At 36.3% G+C, this 25,604-nt stretch overlaps 1 protein-coding gene across 1 annotated transcript; it reads right to left on the bottom strand.

Annotated features, from left to right (window-relative positions):
* Positions 1-16,938: 16,938 nt before the first annotated feature.
* On the bottom strand, positions 16,939-17,929 carry LOC128119414 (elongin-C-like). Its single transcript, XM_052752807.1, has one exon. It carries the CDS (start codon positions 17,817-17,819, stop codon positions 17,481-17,483), a length of 339 nt encoding a protein of 112 aa, XP_052608767.1. The 5' UTR covers positions 17,820-17,929; the 3' UTR covers positions 16,939-17,480.
* Between the last annotated feature and the right edge of the window lie 7,675 nt (positions 17,930-25,604).

The following is a 25,604-nucleotide window of genomic DNA, read 5'->3' as shown; positions in this document are numbered from 1 at the left end:
CCTGCTTGCCCCTGTCAAATTATACTGCCCCATCTCAGGTCCAAAACAACACAGGTAAACAATCATGGAATAAAATTTTCAAGGCATGTAGCCAAATTTAACCTTTCCACTTTCAAGGTGATTTAGCTAAGGTATTTTGTCATAGTGATGAAAAGTTGGCTGATACTGGAGTCTGGAACTTCTCTATGGCTGAAGGAAATTTTGGACATTCCCCACAACTGTACTGCCTCCTTGCTCTAACATAACCTAAAATCCCAAGCCTCCTTGGTAAGGATGATATAAGATGTCTGCTTGCTTGAATAGGATGGTAGACATTTGCAGCTGGAGTTTTTTCCAGTCCTGCCTGGGCCCACAGCTGCTCAGATCCAAATAAACAAGCAGACACTTATATTAATTAAAACTGTTTGGCCTAATGGCTCAGGCTTCTTGCTAGCTAGATCTTACACTTAAATTAACCCATAATTCTTATTTATGTTTAGCCACGTGGTTTGGTACATTTTCCCAGTTCTGCCTTCACATCTTGCTTACTCTGTGTCTGTCTGGCAATTCCTGACTCAGCCTTCCTGTTCCCAGAATTCTCCTCTCTGCTTGTCCCACCTATACTAAATTTCCTGCCTGACTACTGGCATTTTATTTATCAACCAAATCAGAGCAACACATTCACAGTATACAGAGCAATATCCACAGCAGACATTGCCTACACCTTCTTCCCTGGCTTGATCAAGAAGCAAGCCCAGATTTTTAGACTATACCAGAAGTACTTAGATATCTAGATACCAACTCTGTAAGTTCCTATTTGAGGGACAAGCTGATAAATCTCTTAGCTCTGGAAATTGATGGACTGTAGACACTTAGACTCCTAGACTCAGAGAGTAATTCAAATCTAGATTTTAAATTTGTACATGTTCACAGCTAACTTCCCAGCTTCATGTGTTCTGAATAGAGTATAGGCACCTCGTATAGCGTCTGGCGTAGAGGAGAATGAGGAGAGCAACACTGACTCTCATCTTCTCTGAAAGTTAAGAAGAATCTAAAGGACACAGCAACATTCCTGCCTCTCTTGCCATATCCAGGGGGCTGACTTGAAGGTTAGTTGTTTCTGGTCATAAAACGAACATACCAAAGCCTGACATTGCATTATCTGAAAAAAAAAATTTAAAAATCAATTTACAATAACACACTGAAAAATAATTAACATAGAATATATTCAACCAAAGAAGTAAAAGTCTAAAATCTACAAACTAAGAAATGCTGTGAAAGAAGTTGAAGACAGCACAAATAAATAGAAATCTATCCCATATCTATGAGTTGGAAGATTTAATAGTGTCAACATATCTGTACAACATAAAACAAAGCAAGTTATAGACTCAATATTATCCCAAATCACAATAGTAATGGCATTTTTCACAGAAATAAGCAAAATAATCCTAAACTCATGGAATTGGCAATGGCACCAAATAATTCAATAATTATGTTGTGAATATAATTCACAATAATCTTGAACAAGAATAAAAGAAAAGAAATCATGTAACCCAGTTTCAAAATTATGGCATTCATTCTCTCCTCTACCCTTACATGCATTCCAGGGATTGAACTCAGGTCCTCAGGCTTGAGAAACAAGTGTTGACAGAACATGGTCCAGGACTGGTCTTGCACAAGGAGAAATCTGAGTGCCTGCAAGAAAACTCTAAGAAAACAAGACAGGAGCCTTGTGACTTCAGTTTCTTCAAAATACAGAACTGTTCTTGGAATGTGTTTTCAGACTCCTCCCAGGTGTAGTAGATAGGAGCAACTTTACCTCAGATTGTTCATTACTGCCCCGGCCAGCGGGGTGTCAACGGGGGTGACCCACCTGTGGGAGAGAATGAGAGGGATGGGGGAGACACGAGAGAAGACAGCAAGACAGTGTGTTCTGATCAAGCTGCAAATTTTATTCTCCTCAGCAGGGCTTATATAGCATGGGAGGGGGAGGAGAGGAGGGAAGGGGTGCACGACGTGCCATACGTGCAGGTGAAGGGGGACGTGCAGGTGAGGGGCTACGTGCAAGTCGTGCAAGTCGTGAGGCTGCTAGGTGGTAAGGTCACTGGTCAGGGCCCATTGTTCTGTTGCTATGCTACCTGACCTGCCTGACCTGTTCTTTATCTTCGGGGGCATCTGGTTTAGGGTAGGGGCTTGTTCTCTGGCTTAGCTAGTACTTTTCCATGGTCCATGTTTGGTCTCTGACACATTACAACTATTGTTATTTGTTTGTATGCCTCTATGGAAAAACTTGTTTTTGCCCCACGCTGCTTGTCCATCACATGTGGCTTGCCTTGTGACTGGACACTTTACTCACGTGACTCTTCTTAACCTTTAGAGTATAAATTGTCTGATGTTCTGAATAAAGTTGGCTACTACATGAGACTTCAGTCTGCCTCGATTCTCCCAGGTCCCACCACCTCTCCAGTGCTAAACAAAATGCTTTTACCTTCTGAACTCTTTTGCTGGCCCATAAGCACAAATTCTATACCTAATTTATTTACAAACAGATTAGGAAACTCAACATGGAAAGGATAATCTTTTCAATGAATGATGCTGGAAAAAGTGAATATCTGCAAACAAATTAATGAAATTGGCTGGCTTTCAATATAGAATGCAAAACCCTGAAATACAGAGAAGAGAAATGGGGAGAGATGGGAGAAAGAAGAGAAGACAGAGGAGCAAAAGTAGGAGGAGGAAGAAAAAGAAAAGGAGGATGAAGGCAAAGGAAGAAAATGAAACAATCTTAGATATCTTCCTGTTCTGCTCTCCACTTTACTTTCCTGAGTCAAGGTCTCCGTACTGATCCTGATCTCGGTGTTTGAGCTCGATGGCTAGCTAGTGAGACCTGACCTGCATGTCTCTGATGCTCTGGCACTGGGGTTACAGGAATGAACTACCACACCCAGCTATTTCCATGGGTGCTGGGGATCTGCACTCACGTCCTCATGCATGCACCATGAGCACTTAAGTATCAAACCACCTTGCTAGCCCAGAAGTCGTTTTTGTTAAAGTTGCAATTTTCGCTCCTGTTCCATATTGCTGATCTATGAATAGCAGACAATATTAATCTATTAGTTGCTGCTATTTCTCTTGTGTTGAATTTTAACCCCAGGTTGAATTTTAATACAAATTAATGAAGCAAATTATGGATAATTAGTGCAGAACGTTTTTAGAATTCTGTTATGAACTTTTCTTACATCCTATGTAACAACAACATTGTCAAATTGGGAATTAAGAAAATTTAGTATATATGTGCCCTCCCACCTCACTAATATTCTGCTAGTGCTACTCTCTTGACTGCTCCATCTGGAAGGCTTTTTCCTTCCATTCAAAGTCAAACTTCAAAAGCTCCTCATCTGTGAAGACTTCCTCATTTACTTACTGCCTAGGGTTGCTTACTGCTATAGAACTGTCCAGAATGTTTTATGTGATTTGCTTATGGCACTTACCATTTCTCATCTATTCTATTCATTTCTCTACATGCTAAGCTATAAATCTTTCTGAATCAGGAAACTCTGCCTTGCCATAGTTTCCTTACCTTGTTCTTTGACATAGTACCTGTGCTACAGGCTAAGAGCGCAGATTCTGTCCGTGGGATTAAGTTCAGGTTGCACTCGATCACTTCAGCAACATGACTTTCAGATGTTCTGAATACACATCTCTTTGTTTTTCTTTCACTATAATGTATGTCATACTACCTACTCAGAGTTTTTCATGTGATTCAATTCAATTATATAGAAATATTCATGGGAAGCAATGCTTACAATGGAGTAAAATCTCAAATACCATTTCCAATTATAATTTTAATAGATGCTAAATATTCAATCCATAATTAAATTCAAGTGAGTTAGCCCTAAGCCTTTAAAATGTTTCTATTATGAAAAAATAATCTATGCAAAAATAGAATTATCTAATAAACTTCCTTTTCCCTACTTTTTTCAGACTTCAACATGCTGGCTTCATGAGTCACAAATCTATTTCCCTGACATAAAGCAAAACCTAAGACAAATCCCAGAAGTCACTGTTTCTGCCAGGGATGTCTTGAAAAGCTAAATCACAAAACAATGATGAATAAAAACACATGCTAAGTATCCATTGTCTGGGTGGAAATGAGGGAAATGTCTGGTCTCTTTCCTCTACATTATTTAATTATACAAGAAAAAATGTTTTGGACTCACATATTTTGACAAGTATCATTTCACATCGAAACATTAACTCTTCAGTTAAAACTGGAAGACCCACAACTTTTTAAATTATTACAGAAAACACTAATACTAATATTAGTTTAAAAAACTTATTTTCTTTCATTTCCAATTCTGAATCCTATGCTTTATAATTGCAATTTTTGTTTAACAGATACTGTATGCTCTCTAGACATATACATGGGGAATATCTACATTAGACTCAAGTATAGACACACACAAACACACATGCAGTCTGAATTTATAATGATCTCATTGTAAGCAAGCAGCAAGATTCTTTATGTATCTCATAGTACAAAGATATAAACCAGATTCTATTGCAAATTAGATGATTGATAATTTAGATATCTTGTTGGTTATTATGTTAAAATGTATATATTACATTAATGTGTCTTGCTTAATTATTTTTATCCATATTTTAACATCTGATTTATTTTGAGGAGAAGCATTTCTAGAATTACAGATATTGGTCTGTTCCTGTTTGTATTTATGTTATTATATTCTGGTCTTCGGCAAAGAATTATTAATATTCACTCCTTCAAAATCTAAGTGAATACAGTGTCTTATTCACTAAATGTCAATTAGCAGTAAAATAATACTTTTTTATTTTTAGAATAGTGTATGGAAGTTATGAAGATAGACAGTTCCTAATACAATCTTTGTTTTGTAGAATTTTAAACACTTATTCCCTTCAGATGTAATAAAGTATGAAAATAAGATACTTTACAAAGAAATGTGGAAAATAATGGCAACTGTATTTCTTCAGAGATTTCTATTACCAGACAGTCACTTTGGTCCTAAGTACAGTATGCTTTAGCAAAGACGAGATATGCAGTAACTTATACTCTGCTAAATGGACATAGTATTAAAATGACTCCTAGTGATTTATTGTGATACAGATCAGAGCATCTCTCAACTCAAATCAGAGAAGTTTTATGTTAGATGGCAATTAGCAAAGGGAACCCTAACTGGCCAACATGCAGAGAATAAGCTACTGTGAAGTTCTCAGCTCTACGTGGGACATCTACATGACATCCCCAACCAAGGGCTCAGGGATATTCCTGGAAGAGGGGACAAAAAGGTTGCAAAAGCCAGATGTGGTAGACAACGTCAAGAAGGCAGTGTTTGTCAAATACAACCAGGCACATATGAACCCACAGCTATCATGACAACATGCACAAGACCTGAGAAAGCTCCAGACAGACAAAATTCCCATCATAGTCCAGGGAAAGTAGACATGAAATCTTACCATTATCTGAGGAGCTATTGGCATGTGATACCTCTTTTCAATAATATAACTCCGGGTAGGCCAAGGACACACCAGGACCTGCTCTACTCTCAAGATTTAGTCAACACAAACTGTACTCAATGGGAAAGGAAAGAAACCAAACAAAGAAAGAAGAAATCTCAAAGCTGGGTTAGATGGAAGGGAGGAAGAAGAAGAATGGAAAGAGTATGTAACAGCGGTGAATATGTTCAAAATGAATAGGATGAAATTTTCAAATAATTAATCAAAAATATTTCTAAATATTTTTCTTGTGAAAGTCTCAATAAAATCACAACCTAGAAATTGAAAAAGAATGGAGCTAGGGCTGGAGGACCTCAAAGAGTCTGGGTGTTAATAATAATTAATCAGAAAATAAACCATTAACTCTGTGCCTCATTGGCTTACCTTTCCGTGAGTCATCAGGTTTTACAAAAGGTTACCCTTTTTCATGATTTGGCTAATGTATGTTCCTTAAAATCAATGCATAAGGAAGGGTTGGACTAGTGGTTCTATTTATTTTGCGTAATAATTCTATTTACATATGATTGATAGCCAAGTATAAATACTGAGCCTTGAGTCATATGTTCCTGATTTGCCTCTGCATTTTCTTACCTGAGATACTGGGTTGATCAGGTGCACATATTTAAATTTGGCAGTGCAGTGAACTTCAGCCATTCCAGCCTCACAGGGAACAAACTGTGAGTTGGGTCCTTTACTGAAATTCTTGTGATCTACTCTGGTTGCTCACTCTCTTCAAAATGTTTGGCGGGGAATACGTGAGTACATTAATTATTTCTATAAAACTTTTTAGTCTTTTGAGATTTGAGTTTCTTGGTATTTTGAAGAGGAAATATAGGTTCTAATTTGTCTTCATTAAAATTTTAATTAGTTATTGTCCAACATAACTATTAAATAGAGTTAATATTATCAAGCCTTAAATCCATGCTAGTATATTATTCTATTATAATTAAATTGCCTCCATTTTAATAAGTAGTTTGACTCAGAATCATGACTGGTTATACTAAAAATTGGTCTTCATGCTTATTTCTTAATATAGGAAATTAAAATAATTTTAATATGAATTAGTATCTGTTAATCTTAGTGTAATTTTAACATAGTTCCATTTTTTATATGAATTATTCCAATACAAACCCTTTGCTAGTCCACTGTCTTTAGAAGAACCAAGAGGGAATTATCTGCATATGCATATATGAAAAAAGTATCCATTTCATATGGTAATTTTATATAAGTATGTATGTATATTGACAATGATTGTCTTAAATTTATACTATAATTGTACTTCCTAGAAAAATTTATGAACTTAGTAGAATAAAATCATGTTCTTTACTCATTTACACAGTGGTAATTCCTAGAAATTTTAATGAGCAGTTCAAATGTGGCTATTTTCTATCACTGTTGGTTTAGCAATTTACATCTGGAACCTTAAGATCTCATGGGAGCTGTCATCATTTTATTGGTTATGACATAGTTATACTTCACTATGGAGAAATTAAGTGTTACGTAGTTGAAGACCAAAACATAAACAAATAATCTGATAAAAATATTTAGTTTTCTGCCGTTTTTATTTGAGTAAAATTACTTGAAGGTACTGAATGCTACTTCTGTGCACTGTACAGTCTTATACCACCATTGACACCATTTTAACAAATGTTTTTATATAAACTTTTATAAAGTAATTGTTATAATTTAGAGATTAAGAGATAAAATTACATAAAAATTTTAAGTAATCCAATCTGCTTTGCTTTTAGAAGCAATAAAAATGAAAACTAAAGTGTTAGATTTAAACTTATCTAAAATGTATTTTAAATATTTTGCTTAGATGTGTTGTATACGAATGTTAGTTATTTTTTATTATAATCACACTATGAGGGGAGAGTAAAATGACCATAAGTTTTACATCATTGATGGTGTAATATAAACCAAATTCCTTTCTGAAGATACGTGGTCCAAGAGTCTAGGGAGCCAACATGTACGGGCTAATTCATTATTCAGTCTCCATTCTGTATGGGGTATCTTCAAACAAGCAACAAGCTCTCCAGCACTCAAGAGAGTTACCATTTTCTAGTATAGACGGCAAATGACTAGGTGGCTAGTTAAATGTAGACTCCTAAACCCTCTACTTGGCAGATCTGATTTATAATCTCTGATATTTGAAAATACATGCTTGATAAACACACAATAAAATTCTTGAGATCTGCAGAGTGGTACAGTACTGTCATACCTACGTCAACCAAGAAACAATAACAGAAAAATAGCTACTTTGCTATGAAAATGCATGTGTAATATTTTTTCCATTATTTCTAGAAGTATGGAGTTAGGTGTCTCCTAGTGATGAAGGCAATTTGTGTATGTTTCTTATGGCCAGAAGTTAGGCTTACCTTTGACATAATAAATGTGTTTTATTTATGTGCTTATATGTAAGACATCTATTGAACATAAGATTAAATTGGCTACTGCAAACCTGAAATCATTTGACTTACTAGTTCGGCATAAGTCATGTTTCAGGAGGAATAAAGGAATCTGTATAGCAGACTATTAAAATCCTGCTCAAAACAGGATTCAAACCCAGGCATTCCAACATCCAGAGAGTTCAAACTCTTCAAATTAAGATGGTCCCTTTAGAATACATTACACTGATTATTCTAGGAAAATGTTTGCTAATTTTGTCTTGTCTTTAACCAGTCCCAGGTGTTTTGTTAGCATAAGATTTTATTTATAGATTCATTGATATGATGATGAGTTCATTAATTCTATACCTTTTCTGTTCCTTTTGAGACTTTTACACATTTCTACCACATTTATTGATTGACAGAAAAACGTTAAACACAGCAACACAAAAACAATAGAGCATTCTGATACTTGTACCAAATATACATATGTCCCATGCCTGAAATAACACTATATAGTATGCAGAAAATTGAGAAATTATTCTACTTTCTTGCATATCTACTGAAGTATCTCCCATTTTACAGTTAGAGCTTTGCCTAATTTGATATCCACACTTATGTATTTCATAAGAAGAGAAATTAATAGAGTAAGGATTTTTAAAGTTCTTAGCATTACTAGACCTTCTTCTTAGTGATTTCAGCTATAGGATTTCAGACTTCGCTATCTTCACGGAAACTACCAACCTCCCTTATATCAGAGATTAAAATACAGAGACTCAGAGACATTAAGTACTTAGAAGCCAGGAAGTGACAGACACAGGATCATGTCTAACTAACTCCAAAACAGTTTATATAAGAGAGAGAAGAGGGGATAAAGTGAAGGAGGGGAGGAGGAAGGGTGGGAGGAAGATAAAGAGGAAGAAATAGGGAAATAGAGAAAAGCCAATATAGTTAGCATACATAATTGCCAGCTTTATTTAGTAAAAGTAGGCTAACTGTTCTGTAGCTTGATTGACATATCTATCAATTTTCTGTGATACTGGAAAATAAACCCATGATCACTAAACCACACCCACAGCCCTTACTCTATTTTATTTCAAGACAGGGTCTCATTAAATTTCCCAGTCCAGCCTCAAAATCTGTGACCTTCTTGAATAGGTCTCAGCCTGTTGAGTAGGCTCGGCTTCCAGAATACCAGGAATTACATATGTGCACATGCCAGGCAGTGAAAAGACTTCCTGTGAATCCAACTGAAAGGTAGAAAAAGTAACAGTAATATTTTTATAGCCATGTTCCTGCTTCTAAATAAGCCTCAAAATGACTTTGAGCACTAACATTAAGTAACAAAAAGTGAACCGGTGTCTATATAGACAATGAGATGCTCAATATTTTAGTCCAATGAGAGTGGAATAAATGAACATTTGACAATGAAATCCATAAACCAGAAACAATTCAAGGTGCGTTATCCAGAGGTAACAGCAGACTGAGGTGAAGTCAGATGGGAATAGAGGTTGTTGAAGTGGTAAGATTATTTTCAAAGCAGAAGTAGAAGGGTTATTCCTGAGAGAAACTTCCCTCAAAGATATCTAACTTGGATTGTTTAACTGCAATATGACTTACTGAGCAAATATTATTAAAAGGTTATTCATACTTTAGATTGCTTTTCGCTATCACAAGACTACATTGTGTGAACTTTACACACATGATTCAACAAAAGTTGGGAGTTGTGCTGGTTATGACTTCAACCTTTACTGGAGCTTTGGTGGAATTAATGAGTGTTGGAATAAAAAAAAATAAGAGCAATAACATTTTCCTTGCAGTAAAATGTAGGAATTCTGTTATATTTGTTGAAAGAAAAAACCCCTTGTTTTATCAACTGTTGGTTGCCTTTAATATAAAGGCTGAACAACATGAGGGTGGCCACATGTAGATACACATGAAATCAAAGAAGTCTAATGTAGAATCCAAGTGGTTCAGGACAATCTGTTTTTGTCCTTTGAAACTAGTCTCAATTTCTCTAACTATTTAGAGGATATGATTATGCGATGGTATTGCATGCTTGCAATCTCAGGCCTTGGAGAATTAAGAGTCCAAGATAATCTTGCACTGCATAATGAGTTTCAGCCAGCCTGTGCTACCTGAGATGCCATCTCAAAATAGCACCTGCCACTCACTCTTGAGAATTAGTTAATATATCAAGCCTAAGAAGGGTACAAGAAGTATAGAAAACATCTCGTAAAGTGACTTTGATTTTTATTAGATATAAATATCGAACTCTCCTTAATCAGCTACTCTAGGTTTTTCAACAACACAAAATACTGCATTTGAAGGAGAGATTTAACTTGTATCTAATGATTATATACATGTGTGATTATAATTAGAATTACCCAAATTTTATAAGCAAATCCAAATGGCTTTAAAATCTTCATGAGTAGAAGTATATTTTCTCTAAATTAAGCATAATATTTACTTGTATAAAGATCCTACCATAAAAATATTTGTATAGCTATTTTCCCAAATGTTACCAACTTATTTTCTGGGAAAAAAATTTAAATGTGCACTCGTATCGACTTTCATTCCTTCAGTTTTCTCTCAATCAAGTCTCATTAGATTTTTCCCAAAAGGTACTTCACCTGTTCCTCTCAAGTAAAGTAGTGACCTCCATCTTTCTGCACACTGTGTCCAATCCTCACTCCTTATGTTAATTGATGTAAGGTGTTCGCTTGCTGGAAGTAAGCCAAAGCTAAATTCTTAAAAAACTCTTCCCTTTCCTATTCATTAGCCATAGCAGTAAAGTCATAGGTGGTTTTCTATCTTTTCAAAAGGTCCATCTTCAATTTATACACCAGTCTAGCATCTGGTCTTGAGCCCCAAATATAGAACCATGTGTCTACTAAGTGAGTGAGCGCCACCCTCTTATGATTGCAAGCAAGAATAAATGAATATAAGAGCAAAGAACTTGAAGTCAGGGACAGCTTCTGTCTTTCTTTTGTGACTTACTAGCCATTACTCACTGGTGTTATTCACTACTACCTACCTGGTCTTTAGTGAATAAGACTGCCAAAGCCTGCAAACATTTAGTTCAGGGATGAAGCCCTTAGAGCATCTATACTAATAAGAAACCAATCAGAATTAAATTTGTAGACTCATTTTTCCCAGATCCTGTTTACTTGGGATCTCGTCATATCTCTGCAGAAAACTGGTGCTCGCATCTCTAAATTCATTTTGTCTCCTGGAATTCTAATATTTCCAAATAAACCAGATACACCATTCGTTTCTTTAAGAACGTTGAAGTTTCCAAGCAAAATCATTTTATTTTGCGGGGGGAGGAGAGAGGATTGTTTTTGTTTTTGAGGTAGTCTTACCGGCAGTCTTTGTTTTCTTGGAATTCACCATATATCTCAGACAGGTCTCAAACTCAGAGCTCTGTCTACCTCTGACTCCAAGCTGCTGGGGTTAAAGGTGTGGGCCACCTTGCCAGACGAGAAATTTATTTTGAATTTATACCTCCACTATTATTAAATGTCAGTTTTAGTTTTCAGTTTGAATGAAGAAAGTATGTATAACCACGTTACTATTTCTTTCTTCCTAATTAATCAACCCAGTTAACAAACAGTACAGGAAAGAAGTAATTGGGTTGTCACAAATCATGAACTTTTAAAAACTACTGAATTGTAAGATGAAAGTCTTGAGAAATTGTATTTGGCCAATAAGAGTCACAGTTACTTTACTGAGTCATGCATTTCTGTAATTAGGTGAAGTGGTAAAAGCAGAGAGAGTCTGCTACAGGATATTGCTCATTGATTTTTTTTTCCATTTTGTAACCTAATCTCACAGATCAATGCCCAACTCCCATGTACTATATTCTATCAGCAGAAGTCCCTTATAATCAGGAGCAGCTTAGGCTGACTCACCAAAAACAAAGAGATTGCAGGCATTTTAAAAAACTATTTGGGGCTGGGCAGTGGTGGTGCACACCTTTAATCCCAGCACTCAGGAGGCAGAGGCAAGTGAATCTCTGTGAGTTCAAGGCCAGCCGGGTCTAAGGAGCTTTCCTGGAACTCCCAGAACAGGCACCAAAACTACACAGAGAAACTCTGTCTCAAGAAAACAAACAAACAAACAAACAAAAACCTATTTTGGAGTCCGTGTTGTCAATCTAAAAGTCTAATCTTTTAAATTGTCTTCAATAATTCACAAACATTTGTTTACAGTTTACAAATATGCATCTTATCTGAAAAGGAATAAAAGTTAGGGCTCATATTCTTGATCCAATGTCACATGTACATTCTTTGTCAGTTATGGCTTCATTCAAGTCCTTCAGACATTCCAGTTAACTATGCTAGAAGGAAATAAAAAATTATAATACCATGACAAGCATTATGTACAAAACATAAGAGTAACGTGTACACATGACTGTGTGTGTATTTATACTGCTGCCATGAATAAAGTGAGAATCAGTTTCATTCAGTGCTTCCTATCACTGTTTCACCTTTATAGTATGGCAATCTATAAAAAAGTAACAGGGTATCTCTGGGTATTTTATCATCCTGCTTCTTAATAGAATATTGGTGCTATTTTATTTAAAAGAAGCTGGAAAGAAAGCCCATGGTTAGATTTTGCAGGTTATGAAAAAGGAAAACACTTTAACCCCAGGAGACTCATCTTTGCCATACTATGTGTTGTTTGTGTTCTGGATAAACAAGCAAATCATAATACATTTTGAAATGAAGTCATTCTTCTTCATACTGCCATCATTGCAATAGCAATCTTCTTGAATCATTGTTCACCTCCTTGGAGACACTGAAAATATGTGTACACACTCTCCTAGGCCTGCATTTAGCTGCCAGTCTCATAGTGTCCCTGTTTCAAAGGGTAAGTAAGAAAATGGACAAAGGCAGTGACGGCAGAGGCACTGGTACCTGGGGATGCAGGTTCCTTCTGTGGATTTTTCGTTTGCTATTGTGCTGACTTCTGGCTGTTTAATCAGGCATGCAGCTGGAATATAGAAAAGCAAATATTCGCTGTTAATACAGGAGTCCCTTCACAGCAACAAGGACACAGGTTCCTGAACCTTCAGTGGTACAGGAACTAGGGGTTTGGTTGTGGGATATGGTACACGTGTAACAAATGTCACAACTGAACCTCTCTCAGCTAGTCACTGGAGACTCTCACTATTCTACTCCCCTACAATGCTGATTCTCTTTCCTCCCAGATATCACAAAGGTTAGGATTATTGTTTCTGGATACTTCAGATCTTTCTTCAGTGATTTCCAAGTTCAGAAGTTAGTGAGCAGGATGACATACCATCTGTCTGTCAGTAATAAAGAAACAGGTAGGTTTGACCCTTCTCATCTATTAGGCATTATTCCTTTCTCAAAACAGATATAGGAGTACAATTTAGGATTCATTTTGTTTTCTTTCTTTATGCATTTATGTGTGTGTACTTATATATATTCATATACATTCTCATATAAATATATAGTGAGGTGCACATATGTGTACATGCATACACATGCATGTACATACCGTGGAGGTCACAGGACAACCTCTGTTATTTCTCAGATGCCATCTATCTTGTTTTGGGGACAGGATCTCTTGTTGACCATTGTGCTGACTGGCCAACCCCATCTCTACACGCCCCCAATCCCGACCATATACATGGGATTACAAATTCAAGGCTAAACACTCATGAACATAAATAAATCTAAATTTTTTAATGATTTGGATTACCAGTTATCCTTTCTCCATCTCTCTGTATTTACTGAAGTCCTTAAAACTAGAATATTACAACAGAGTACTAGTAACTAAACCACCAATATGATTTAGATTATATCTAGTTCCTCATAACTATCCTTTTCTGTACCAACAGTTAATTTGACATGTTGAATCTTGTTACTATATCTCTTCATCTCTTACAATCTTTAATAATTGCTCAGTTTTGCCCTCAATTTTCTGACCTTGACTCTTTAGAAGAGTACTCAATTATGAATAAGATGTCTTTCAGCTTAGCATTCCCTGATGTTTTTCTTGGTTAAGGTTGTACATGTCCTTTGTTCAAAAGAATAGTATGGATGCAATGTACCCTTTCCAGTGCATCCTATCAGGGGGATCACAGTGTCAACCCATCATTCCCCAATAGGATCACTTAGTTGTGGTGAACTTGGTAAGAGGATGGTGTACAGATTTCTCACAAAAGTACAATAAGTATCTTATGTATTAGGTAATAAATTGTTTAGGACTATTCAATGATCTTCTTTCTCAATATTCTTTTGCCAACTTCAGCATCCAAATTGGGGTTTATTTTCTCTTTTCTCCATCTATTAATTGGAAATGTTTTTGAAGAAGAACTATGGGAACATAGTATTTATTGACATATTAATATGTTAAAGGTGGAAATGCCTCTCCCTCCATCTTTGCATAATGACATACTACTACAAGCATTTGCTAGTTTCCTCAAATGAAGTCAACTCTTATTTTTTATTACATTTGTTGTGTGTGAACATGCATGTGTGTGAGTGTGGATGTGAGCATCAGCTGGCAGAAGCTGCTTCTCTCCTTCCACCCTGTGAGTACTAGAGACTAAACCCAGCTTAACAGATTTATTAGCAAGTGCCTTTATCTCTTGAGCCATTTCAGTGGCCCTTGACTCTTATTTCTAGATGCCTTTTATTTTTATTTTCTGAGCATTCTGTTGCTACTACTGCAAGATGTAACAATCTCATCTCTTATTGTTTTCTGTATTTGACATAGAATTCACGGCTTTCCTAAAGTTTTCTGATTCATTGAATGTAACACTGATATCTGAAAATCTGTATATTAAATATACGCATTGTTACTGGAGTAACTGTTGATTTGCCTTTTACTGAATAAGGCAAAGAACAATGCACCCATTTATCTACATATAACTACATTCACTTCTGTGCATGCACACAAACATATGTCTGTATGTATCTGCCTGACTACACACCATTCTCTAGCTATCTACTCATCATGTATCTTCTTCTAATATCTCTAATCTAATCAGTGTCACTATTTCAGTCTTCCCATTCTTTTAAACTTCTTTCTCAGGCAACTAAGACCATGAGCATCAGTATTTGAAATCAATTTGCTTATATTCTCAACCCAGCTATACATGTACTTTAAATTTTTTTAAGCTATTTTCCTGGAAACAACAGTTCCTTCTCACTCTTATCTTATCATCTTAGTCAAAAACACCATTTTCCAAAGTTGACCAGAATGTGGGAAAGTGCTTCCCCCCTTTATTTTTCTAGAAGGAAGTCCACAGCAATGGTATTATTTATTCTTTGAAAAAGCAACCTTGAGTGGAACTCTGTAGGCCTGGCATTTTCCTTGCTGACAGATTTTCCAACTAGTAGTTCCATTTCCTTGGAATTATCAGGCTGTACAGGTTATCTACTATTTAGTGACAAGCAGAGCTCTGACTCATCTTGTGGAGCTAGAAACACTTAAGCAGAAAGTTAGTCAACATTTAAAAGAAAAGAAATTTGAAGAACAGGAGTGTTTGTGAACATAGCTGCAAATAATATCCATTCTAAATAAAACAATCGAATGTGGCAATATATAAAAAGAAGGATCTAGAAAGGTCAGGCGAGGGTTGTCTTAATAGAGCAAGGCTGTCTCAACATTCGAAGACTAATGCTTATATCTCACCTTATTAACATATCAAAACAAGAAAGCCTTGCGGTCTTCAAAATGTAAGGTGTAAGAATAGAATTTGACAAGTTTAATGCTATCAGTGCTCAAAGTTCCCAGTAAACTTTAGAGACACCAATTTTCTTACCTTGGTTAAAAAAAAAAAAGATACTCACACAAGCTGAACAGACATCATACCTAATGGTGGAATATCAAAGTATTCATGCAACCGCTCCCCTTCTGCTCCAGTCTGCACGTGCCGAAATGAATGTAAAATGTCCTCTTTAGGAACTCGATACTATTTCTTTTTTTTTTTTTTCAGTCAACACAGCCTTTATTAACACAAAGTACCATTTGCTGCACCGTATACAAATTGGCCTAGTGTGTTGCAATTCTGATGCCCTGAAGTTAAGGTTACTTCTGGACTTAACACACAGAGTAACCCACAAATACTGGCCCAGGCTAAATTGTATTTCTAGCTATTGCCCCCTGAAATCCATCTTTTGGCCTTTGATTGCACCTATTTGATACAAAGAGCAAATCCATGTTAGCTAGAGATTGATTGGAGAGCCTTGTCATGGTAGCACTACCACTGAGTTCTAAATACCCCCAGCCCAGAACACAACCCTGTGCTTTCCTTACATCTGTAACTATGTGCCAGTATGCCTTGAAACATTACTAAAAATAACCAATTTACATGTAACCTATTGTCAATATGCTAGACAGCACAATGTGCAGGTTTTTAAGAGTAAAGGTTGCTTTTATGATTTCCGAAGCTTCCAGGAAAACTGACCGGTAATAAAGCAGTCCTAGGAAGAAAGTGAAGGCTTGCAATGACAAACCTCAGTGACGGCTTGTCCATCACACTCATTTCAGTGACTCCTCGGCGTTTCCGGGTGTTTCGTCAGCTCAGAAAAAGGCTGAATGACTGCATCACGAGGTGACTTCAGAAGACCTACAGCTTTACTATATCAATGGAACATACGCTAGTGGAGGGGGGCTAGCTAATGCACTACAGGGTTCCCACCACCTCCCTCATTTCTATTGTACAGCATTCCAATAATGCAGGAAGACTGGAAGAGCTCAGAATACCTAGATTCTAAGTTTAGATCAGTTCATGAAGTGTTGCAGGACACATTTCAACACATACAAGTGTAATCCCAAGAGACCACGAAGAATGAGAATGCAAGGGAGCCTGGAGGCCAGCGGAAATCATGCTTTGGACTGTTCAAAACGCACAATGCACAGGGACTCGTAAATTATCATTTACTTCACTAGATGGCTACAGTTCAAACAGTTTCTATTCCAAAAGTTGTACCTGATAATCTTCCAAAATTGCTTTTAAATAATGTTCTTAAATTGTAGCAATAAACAAAACACAAGATGCAATTAAACAATATTGCAGTTTATCAAAAAACACATAAGAAATTTCAACTCTTATTCTGAGTTACAAAAATCAAGGTTTGGCTAAGTTATAAACATGTTTTTTCATGTAATTATTTGCATAACTCTAGTAATGCTCAGTGGCTGTAAGATCAGAACTGGTTCTTAAAAAAAACACTAAAAACATAAAAATACTTAAAATACTTAGCCCCTGTATTTACCTGTAGAATATGCTCATTTATGCTTACATTCCAGGATAATTTGCTATATTACTTATAATTTTAAAGGTCACATCCAAAGGAGAAAGCAAACCACCTACAAACTGGCATTATTTGTTTATTTCTTGGCTTGTGAACGTCCTTAATTTGTTGATGTAGCAAACAAATTTCAACTCTGCTATGCAAATGACAGTAGGAATCTGCTCAGCAATTAACTTTAGAGTTCAATTTCATACAGGCAACATGCTATATGTGGAAAAATGACTAACTGAACTACAGGTATTAAATACTGAAAAAATGAACAGTTTATTATAATTTATTCTATTTAACAATCTAGGAAGTTCGCAGCCATCAGCAGCTCCAGTGCAATTTCAGGTGCAATCGGGAATTCAGGAATCTCGGTGGAGCTGTTAGTGTAGCGGACCTTGTAGGTAAAATACATGCATACTTTCGATAGCACATGCGAAGGGATCTCTCTGAAATTGACCTCATTGGTTTCATTCTCAGCAAACTGCCCTGGTCCACTCAACATGGCCTTTATTGTTCCTGATGTTAACACATGTTCTCTTTTTACAATAAATTCATGCCCATCAGAAGATATTAATTTGACATACATGGCGTCAGGGCCTTCACAGCCACCATAGGATTTCTCCTCTCCATCCATTATGTTCTTATAAAATTCTACTTGATCCCACAGGAACTTTAGTAGTTTCCTGGCAAGGCGAAGACACGCTCTGCAAATAACTTATGTCAGTAGGAAGTGCGTTGTTGTTCTAACCCCACTATTTCTTTTTAATAGGAGACTAATCATCAAAAAAGAGAAACAAGTACAATTGGCTTAAAGTCGTCACTCTCTTGTTTTGGGTTACCAATTATTAATCCAGTAGTTATGTATATTGAAATATCATTTTTGCATGTATAATATGTTGGAATGAGAACACTCACTTTATACTGCCTGTTGATATGTATTAGAGCACTCATAAGAAAGTTTGAGGAGCATATTTAGAGCCATTCTATGGTATTCCGTGGTATCTTCAAAGACAAGGAAATAGCAGCATTAAAAATTATTTTATAAAATGAAAGAACAGGTGGATCATAAACTAAGATGTCAAAGTAATTCGACTAGGGAACAAATTCCACATGACTAAATCCCAAGATATGAAAAGGATGGAAGAATACTTAATAGGCTATTTCCTCCAGTGCCTTCAATTAAAATATTTAACAATTCTTTCTAGATAATGAGAAGAGAAATTGCTTAATTGTTTTTCAGAGACTTCTTCATTTACCACAATGATTATATTAAGTACTCATTGATTATCTGTTTTAAAAAATATTCCTATTATTTAGCATATGTTGCATTATGTGGTCAAAATTCAGTTATTGTTGGCTATTACTTTGGATTAAATTTGGACATCAGTATTATTAAAATCGAAGTGTTTCTCCCATTTACTTCTGTCCTCTGATTCTGCTCTCATTTGAAATAACTCTTGAGTATTATTTATGAGAGAATATAAAATTGGTATTTTCCTTTGTCTGTCTTTTAACTTGTCATTTTTCTGGTTTCAAGAATTTTGAGTTCTAAATCTTTTCTTCTGGATTCTCGAAGGAATATGGTGTGTTCCCACATTTAATATTAAGGAACAGAGTTGTGGTGTCAATTTATTTCCTTTGTAATTGACTTAAATGTGTCTAAATGTAATGTTGCATATGTTAACTTTAGTTTTTTTCATTAATATTCCCCAATATGAAAGGATTTACTCATATCTAATGATGTGATTTTTTATTATCTGAATTTTTCTATATCCTTTTTTTCTTTTCATAGCTCTCTCATTTCCAGTATGTAGATATCCTTTGTGGTTGATGCAAGGAATCTACTTGGGCCTGGGTCAACTAGTTAAGTGAAAGTTTAGGATTGATGGACACAAAGACAAGGATTTCAAGCAAATCATTTAATTTTCTGAGTTCCTATAACAAATGATAGAGGACAGACTCCAGAGCTCAGACCCATATCATTTCATGTCCCTTGTGTTCCAGGGGTCTAAAAATTTACAGTCAACTCCAGTAACCCGAACTTAAGTTAAGACTGGTTCCTGCTGGAGACTCTAGGGTGGAAAGTGTTTTTCTTGCCTTTCCTAGATTCGAAAGGACACCTATATCTGAGTCATGTTCCTCCCTTCATGTCCAAAGATAGCAGCACAAGCTCTTGCTTCCATGATCCTGTTGCCTTTTTTAAAAGTCAATTCTCCCTTTATCTCTACCATATAAAGTCAGCCATACATATATGACTTATTCAGATAATCCGAAGAAAACTGTTTCACCTAAAACAATTTTATTGTATTAGAAAAGTCCATTTTGTCTAAAGTAAAAGTCACAGGCTCCAGGCATTAGAAAGTAGGTGTCATATGCTTTTAAAAGTAAGTAGCATTTGAAGTTTTCTTTTTTTACTGTAATTAGTTTAAGTTTAGTAGTCTTCTACTGAGTTAACGTTATTTGCAATTCGTCTTCCTGAAAATTGTTTCCTAGAAATTAGCAAAGATATTTTGCATCTTACTTGTTAAGAGGCTGTGTAGATTAGGTTCCTGAACATCTAACTGCTAACTTACAAAAATTTTATATCCGCTAATCTAGTAATGGGATCTTGTCTACGAATACTTTTCTATCAGTCTGGAAATAAAACCAATATGAATGTCCCATCTTAATAAAACTAGCTGTGTCAGTATTAATGAACTATTTATCTGTTGATCAAATTTATTTTTATTATATTATATGTATATATTCATTAGATTATATATGTATATCTTTGAAAGATATAAACTGAAGTCATTTTGCCTTTTTAGTAAGAACTTAGATTCATACGAATCACATCTCAGTGACTGCTTTGCTAAAAATCATCGTAGCTTTGAGAATGCAGAGAATAGGGTTAATTGTTCTCTCACTTGAAACTATGCTTCTGTTTCCTGAGATTAATTAGTTTAGGGAATATTCAGCCAGCATAGGCATGCTTTGCTTTTTTGCTTTCTCCTTGAAGCAGAGTTGGAGTTTATTAAGAGAATTTAATATAGATTTTAACCCCAAGGGTTGAGAGAAAGAAAAGTAGTCAGGAAAAAATAAGAACTATCCAGGAACACTGGCATGACCTTCTCAAAGGAAAGGACCATGCCACGCCTTCTTAATGTCGCCTAATACTGCTATGGAGCAGCCTTCATTCATTCCAATGCCATCATCAAAAACTGTCTGCAGCCAATCTACTGGGAACTCATGACAACAGATGAGTTCACATTGGGATTCTACAGGTAACTTAAAATTAAATATTATGTGTTTTAAAATGTTAAGAGCCCAATTATTAGACATTTATTTTTTTTTTACTTTTTTCCATTCTTCTCTCTAACACAGAGGGGGTGGGAGGGAGGGAGGGAGGGAGGGAGGGAAAGAGCTGTATGCACAAGCACAGGCACTCACACATGCACATGTACACACGTATTGCTGCTATCTTCTCTTACTTTAAACTGACCAAACAGTATGAGATAACATAAACATAACAATTTGTTTATGTAATTTTGTTTTTTTTCCCTGTAGGGACCTTTAGAATTAGAAATATATTGTCTCTTACATAGATGAGAAAGGCTCCTCAATAGAACATGTTATTTATTTCACTTCATAACAATTATTGCTATATGGATATGCCACTAACTGTGGAGTTAAACTTGAAGTTGAGAATTTTCATCATGGCACATTTTCAGTGTGCTCTCAAGCAACTTTGCTTCATAGACTCCTTGTATATGAAGATGATGAGTAGAGTCGGTCCCTCAAGACTGCTCAGTGGAATGCAGGTGAAAACACTCTAAAATATAGCCTGTAGGCCGGGCTGTGGTGGTGCACGCCTTTAATCCCAGCACTCGGGAGGCAGAGCCAGGTGGATCTCTGTGAGTTCGAGGTCAGCCTGGGCTACCAAGTGAGTCCCAGGAAAGGCGCAAAGCTACACAGAGAAACCCTGTCTCGAAAAACCAAAAAAAATAATAATAATAATAATAAATAAAATAAAATATAGCCTGTTTACATGAGTAACTGATTTGAGAAAAGATTGCTGGGTAAATTGAGTAACTCTGTCCTCATCAGATTTTTCTGTCAATGTGACACAAGCCAAAGCCATCTGAGAAGAAGGAATTTCAATTGAGAAAAGTCATCTATTAAATTGGCCCATAGACACATCCGTGGGATATTTTCTTGATTAATGACTGATGTGGGTAGTATCGCATGTGTTGGGTTGTGTAAAAAAGCAGGCTGAGCTAGCCCTGAGGAACATGCCAGTAAACAGCCTTTCTCCATGCACTCTGCTTCAGTTTCTGCCTCCAGTTGCTGCCTGGAGGGCTTGCCAACTTCCCTTCATGATGGACTATGAGCTATAAGATAAACTAAATCCTTTCCTCTCGAGATTGCTTTCGGTCATGGTGTTTAGTGCAAAAATAGTAACTTAATGTGCTTGTTGAACTTGGGAATCCTTATGATGGCTAAGAATTCTTTGAGTCCACATTATATTTCAGGTACTACATTAGTAGCTTGAAAGGCAAAACAGGAATGCAATTGCCCGCTGGAAATTTACAATTTGAAGATAATGAAATGCAGCAAAGAGGGCCACATGTAACAGAGGTGCAAGTGGAAAGCTGTTTGATAAAATTTAAAAAGATTCCATGTAATTGGTGGAGCTTGAACTGAGTTTTGAGTTTGGGGACAATGTAATCCTAATAGATGGGACAAGTGCCAAAAAGTACTTTTCAAAACTATGTATGAGGAATCACTGTTAAGTGGCCTCTTGACAAGTGTTTATAATGTTCAAAGACTGAAACTTAGTTTGGAATCTATGCTTCTTGTATAGAAAAACCAATTGACAGTTTCCCTGCTGGCCAATTATGGTATACATGGGCTCAAACACTAGATATGTGTGGTGGTATTGTGTTCCCCAAAATATTTTGCACCCTAATAAACTTATCTGGAGTCAGAGAACAGAACAGCCACTAGATACAGAGGCTAGAAAATGGTGGCACTCACACCTTTAATCCTAGCCTTCTGGAGGCATGGATTTCTGTGAGTTCAAGGCCACACCGGAAATAGTCAGGCATGGTGAATCCCAGAAAGTGAGCCTTTAATCCCAGGCAGTGATGCCAGAAAGCAGAAAAGTATATAAGGCATGAAGACCAGAAACTAGAAGCTTTTAGCTGGTTAAGCTTTTAGGCTTTGAGTAGCAGTTCAGCTGAGATCTATTTGGATAAGAATTCAGAGGCTTCCAGTCTGAGAAAACAGGTTCAGCTGAGGAATTGGCAAGGTGAGGTGGCTGTTCTGCTTCTCTGATCTTCCAGCTTTCACCCCAATACCAGGCCCCAGGTTTGTTTTTATTAATAAGACCTTTGAAGATTCATGCTACAGATATGCAAAATTAACTCATCTTCCTCATCATGACAATAATAGAAAAAAAGAACAATTAGTATCTCCAGATCTTTCTTCTAAAAATCCCCAGACTTTCCAAAGTACAGAAGCTACTAAATAATTCATGTCTGAGCTTTTTCCTAACTTTATTGAAAGGTTCCACTTTAGCATATATTTTACTTATACTCAAGAGAAAATTCTATGATATGTAACTATCAGATGTTCTAAAAAGGTAACAAATAAATGTCCACTATCATTTGAAGGTTACATTATAAGTCAGAACTATTTTTCATATAAAATAACTGAGTCAGAGCTCAAACAAGCAAATAATTTTCCAGAAATAGAGGGTAGATGAAGACAAATTCATCTACTTTCATAAACCCACATTCTTCATAAAGATTGGTTGTTTGATTTCACAAGATAAAAAAGCCAACATGCAATTTGTCAACAATTTTTTCAAATTAAAAATTGAATCCAGATACATTAACATCTTAATGTACTTTTAACACATACATTAAATGGTGTTAAACAGACTATATATATATATATATATATATATTTATATATATATATATATATATATATATATATTTCAAGCTTTGGCTAATTATAAATATCCAATCCATTGTTAACATATATTCAAGTGTCTCTAAAGTCAATCTGAAATATATATCCCAGAATATTGAACAATTGGAATCCTATTTCCCAAATACCTACATTTAAAAATGCATTCTAATAAATTAGACAAATATTTGTTAGGCTCTTTTCATCTTAGAAGAAATAAATGACATGATTTCATGGTTTTATATTACTCACTTGATAGCATCAGATGTGTTTCCAACTCCCATTGAATCTATGTAGCTATCCCACAGTACAAAGATGAGGGACTATGGTGAAGCTATGAAGAAAAGGAGTGTCATGTGCTCTTAGCCTTACTAACCTGGAACACTCCTGTGGTTTCAGTGATAGTGGCCCCCATAAGCTCATGTATTTGAACAGTTGGCTCCCATTGGTGGCACTCAGGGAAGATTATAGAATCTTCAGGAGGTAGTGCCTTGCTGAAGGGTGTATAAACATCACCGGGGATAGGTTTGGGGGATTTATATCTATCCCTACTTCCTGTTCCCTTCTGCTTCCTATTTGTGGATGAAAAGGCAGCTAACCCGTTTCCTGTTCCTGCAATCTGTTGTCATGCTTTCCCCACTCTGATGGACTCTGTCCCTTTAGAACCACAAGGCAAAGGGAGTTCTTCCTTCTTTAAATTCATTTGGTCCTGGTATTTTATCAGAGGAACAGCAAAGTAGAGAGTCTTGATACTACACAGCAAGATTTCATGAAGATTAAAGAGAAGCATAAACGTTTGCTCCCTTTCAGCTGAAGTGAGCATGTAGAATGTCTCATGTTCATTTCATGCAGAATAAATAACAGCATAAACATTCCCTCCCTTTCAGCTGAAGTGAGCGTGTAGAATGTCTTGTGTTCATTCTCACAGTGAGTGTGTTTTCCATACTGAGGCAGAAGCTACTGTAACTCTGCAGGTTCTCCATCACCTTGATTTATGCTGAGATTTTAGCTCCCGAAAACCCCCTTAGGGCCAATCTGCAGGAGACATGATTGTAATGTGATTGCTCTCCAGGAAAAGGGAGACTATAATTTGACTAGTGTCCTGTCTGCTCTAATAAGTCATACTAAGGACATTTTCCCAACCATTCCTGCATTACTAAGAACCTGGCTTGTATTTCACCCAAAGGAGAGCTTTAAAGCCTTGCAGAATATGTTTAGTGCTAGAGAAGATTTCTCCTCACTAGCCATTTAATTATATTACACATTTTTAAAGAATGTTTATGCATGTATTTTTGAATGGAAAATATAAAATGTTTCTGAATATTACATATTTTTAAAGAATGTGTTTATGCATGTATTTTTAATGGAAAATATAAAATGTTTCTGGATATGTTGAAGTATGCAAGAATATCTTCGTTGTTTCTTTGGTGATTTTTTTCAAAAATTTTAGTTAGACTCCCAAAACAAAACAGGTTATTGCCATTGTTGTGGTTACCTATCAAAACTGATGTGTATGTATCAAAACTATATGACTGAAGAGGCTACACATATTTGTCACATGACTTGAAGAAATCAAATGGGTTCTGACCAGAAAACTTCCTCTAAGGTGTTTAGATTGTTTAGGACCAGAAGGTGCTGTTTAGGAGGCTGGTGGGGGGGGGGGGGGGGGTGTCATTCACACTCTCACTCAGCTGTGAACCCTATGAACCACATCCAGGATGTGCCTACTACTGGGGACAATAGTGGCATGAATGTTCTAGGAGTAACCAAGTACTTTCTGATTGGATTTAAAGCCCATTCCACATGAGGAAACACATGCAAATCTGACTAAGAATCTATGGTTGGGGAGGTCATCATTCCTGGGTGTGAACCTACTACTGTAATTCTGCATATTATCAAAATGCCCTCTAAATTCCTAACTCTGTGCTTATTATAGAATAGTGCAACTTTCAGACTTATCAGAGGAGTTTCTTTGTGAAGTGGACAGTGATTAATGCAGAAAGTCACAAGTAACAAAGTTCAGAAAACAAATATCTGTGGATACTCAGGCAGAAACTGGACATGTATATCTCATTCATTTCCAAAGGTCCAGGGATCAGGGATCAGAAAGATTGTAAAGACCAGAAGTCAGGGAAGACTGGCAGTGAAACAGTCTCTTCTGGATATGACAGGACTAATACACTCATGAATACATGTCATCCATGATTGCATGCACAAGATCAAGCCAGTTAACATGATAACATGGAGTAGAAAAAGGTCCCAAATCCCTACCAACAAGTGAGAAGCATGGACAGTGATGTGAGAGGGGCCAGTTCTCTTTGGATAATACTTTCCCTAGGCAAAAGAGCCTGAACTGTAGTAAAAGATAACTGAACAGGCTAGGGAAAGCAAGTCAATAACCAATGTTCTTCTACGTTTCCTGCATCTAACTCCCACCTTGAGTTTTTGCCTTGCTTCTTCGATG

This window comes from Peromyscus californicus, unplaced genomic scaffold (assembly GCF_007827085.1).
Source record: "Peromyscus californicus insignis strain IS unplaced genomic scaffold, ASM782708v3 Scaffold_23__1_contigs__length_62951481, whole genome shotgun sequence".
NCBI lineage: Eukaryota > Metazoa > Chordata > Mammalia > Rodentia > Cricetidae > Peromyscus > Peromyscus californicus.
The sequence above is the reverse complement of the archived record's forward strand: the minus strand, read 5'-3'. Positions and strand labels throughout refer to the sequence as shown.

Bases quoted from the DNA above. Each gene is read 5' to 3' on its own strand.
- LOC128119414 (XM_052752807.1), bottom strand. From the start codon at position 17,819: ATGGATGGAGAGGAGAAATCCTATGGTGGCTGTGAAGGCCCTGACGCC.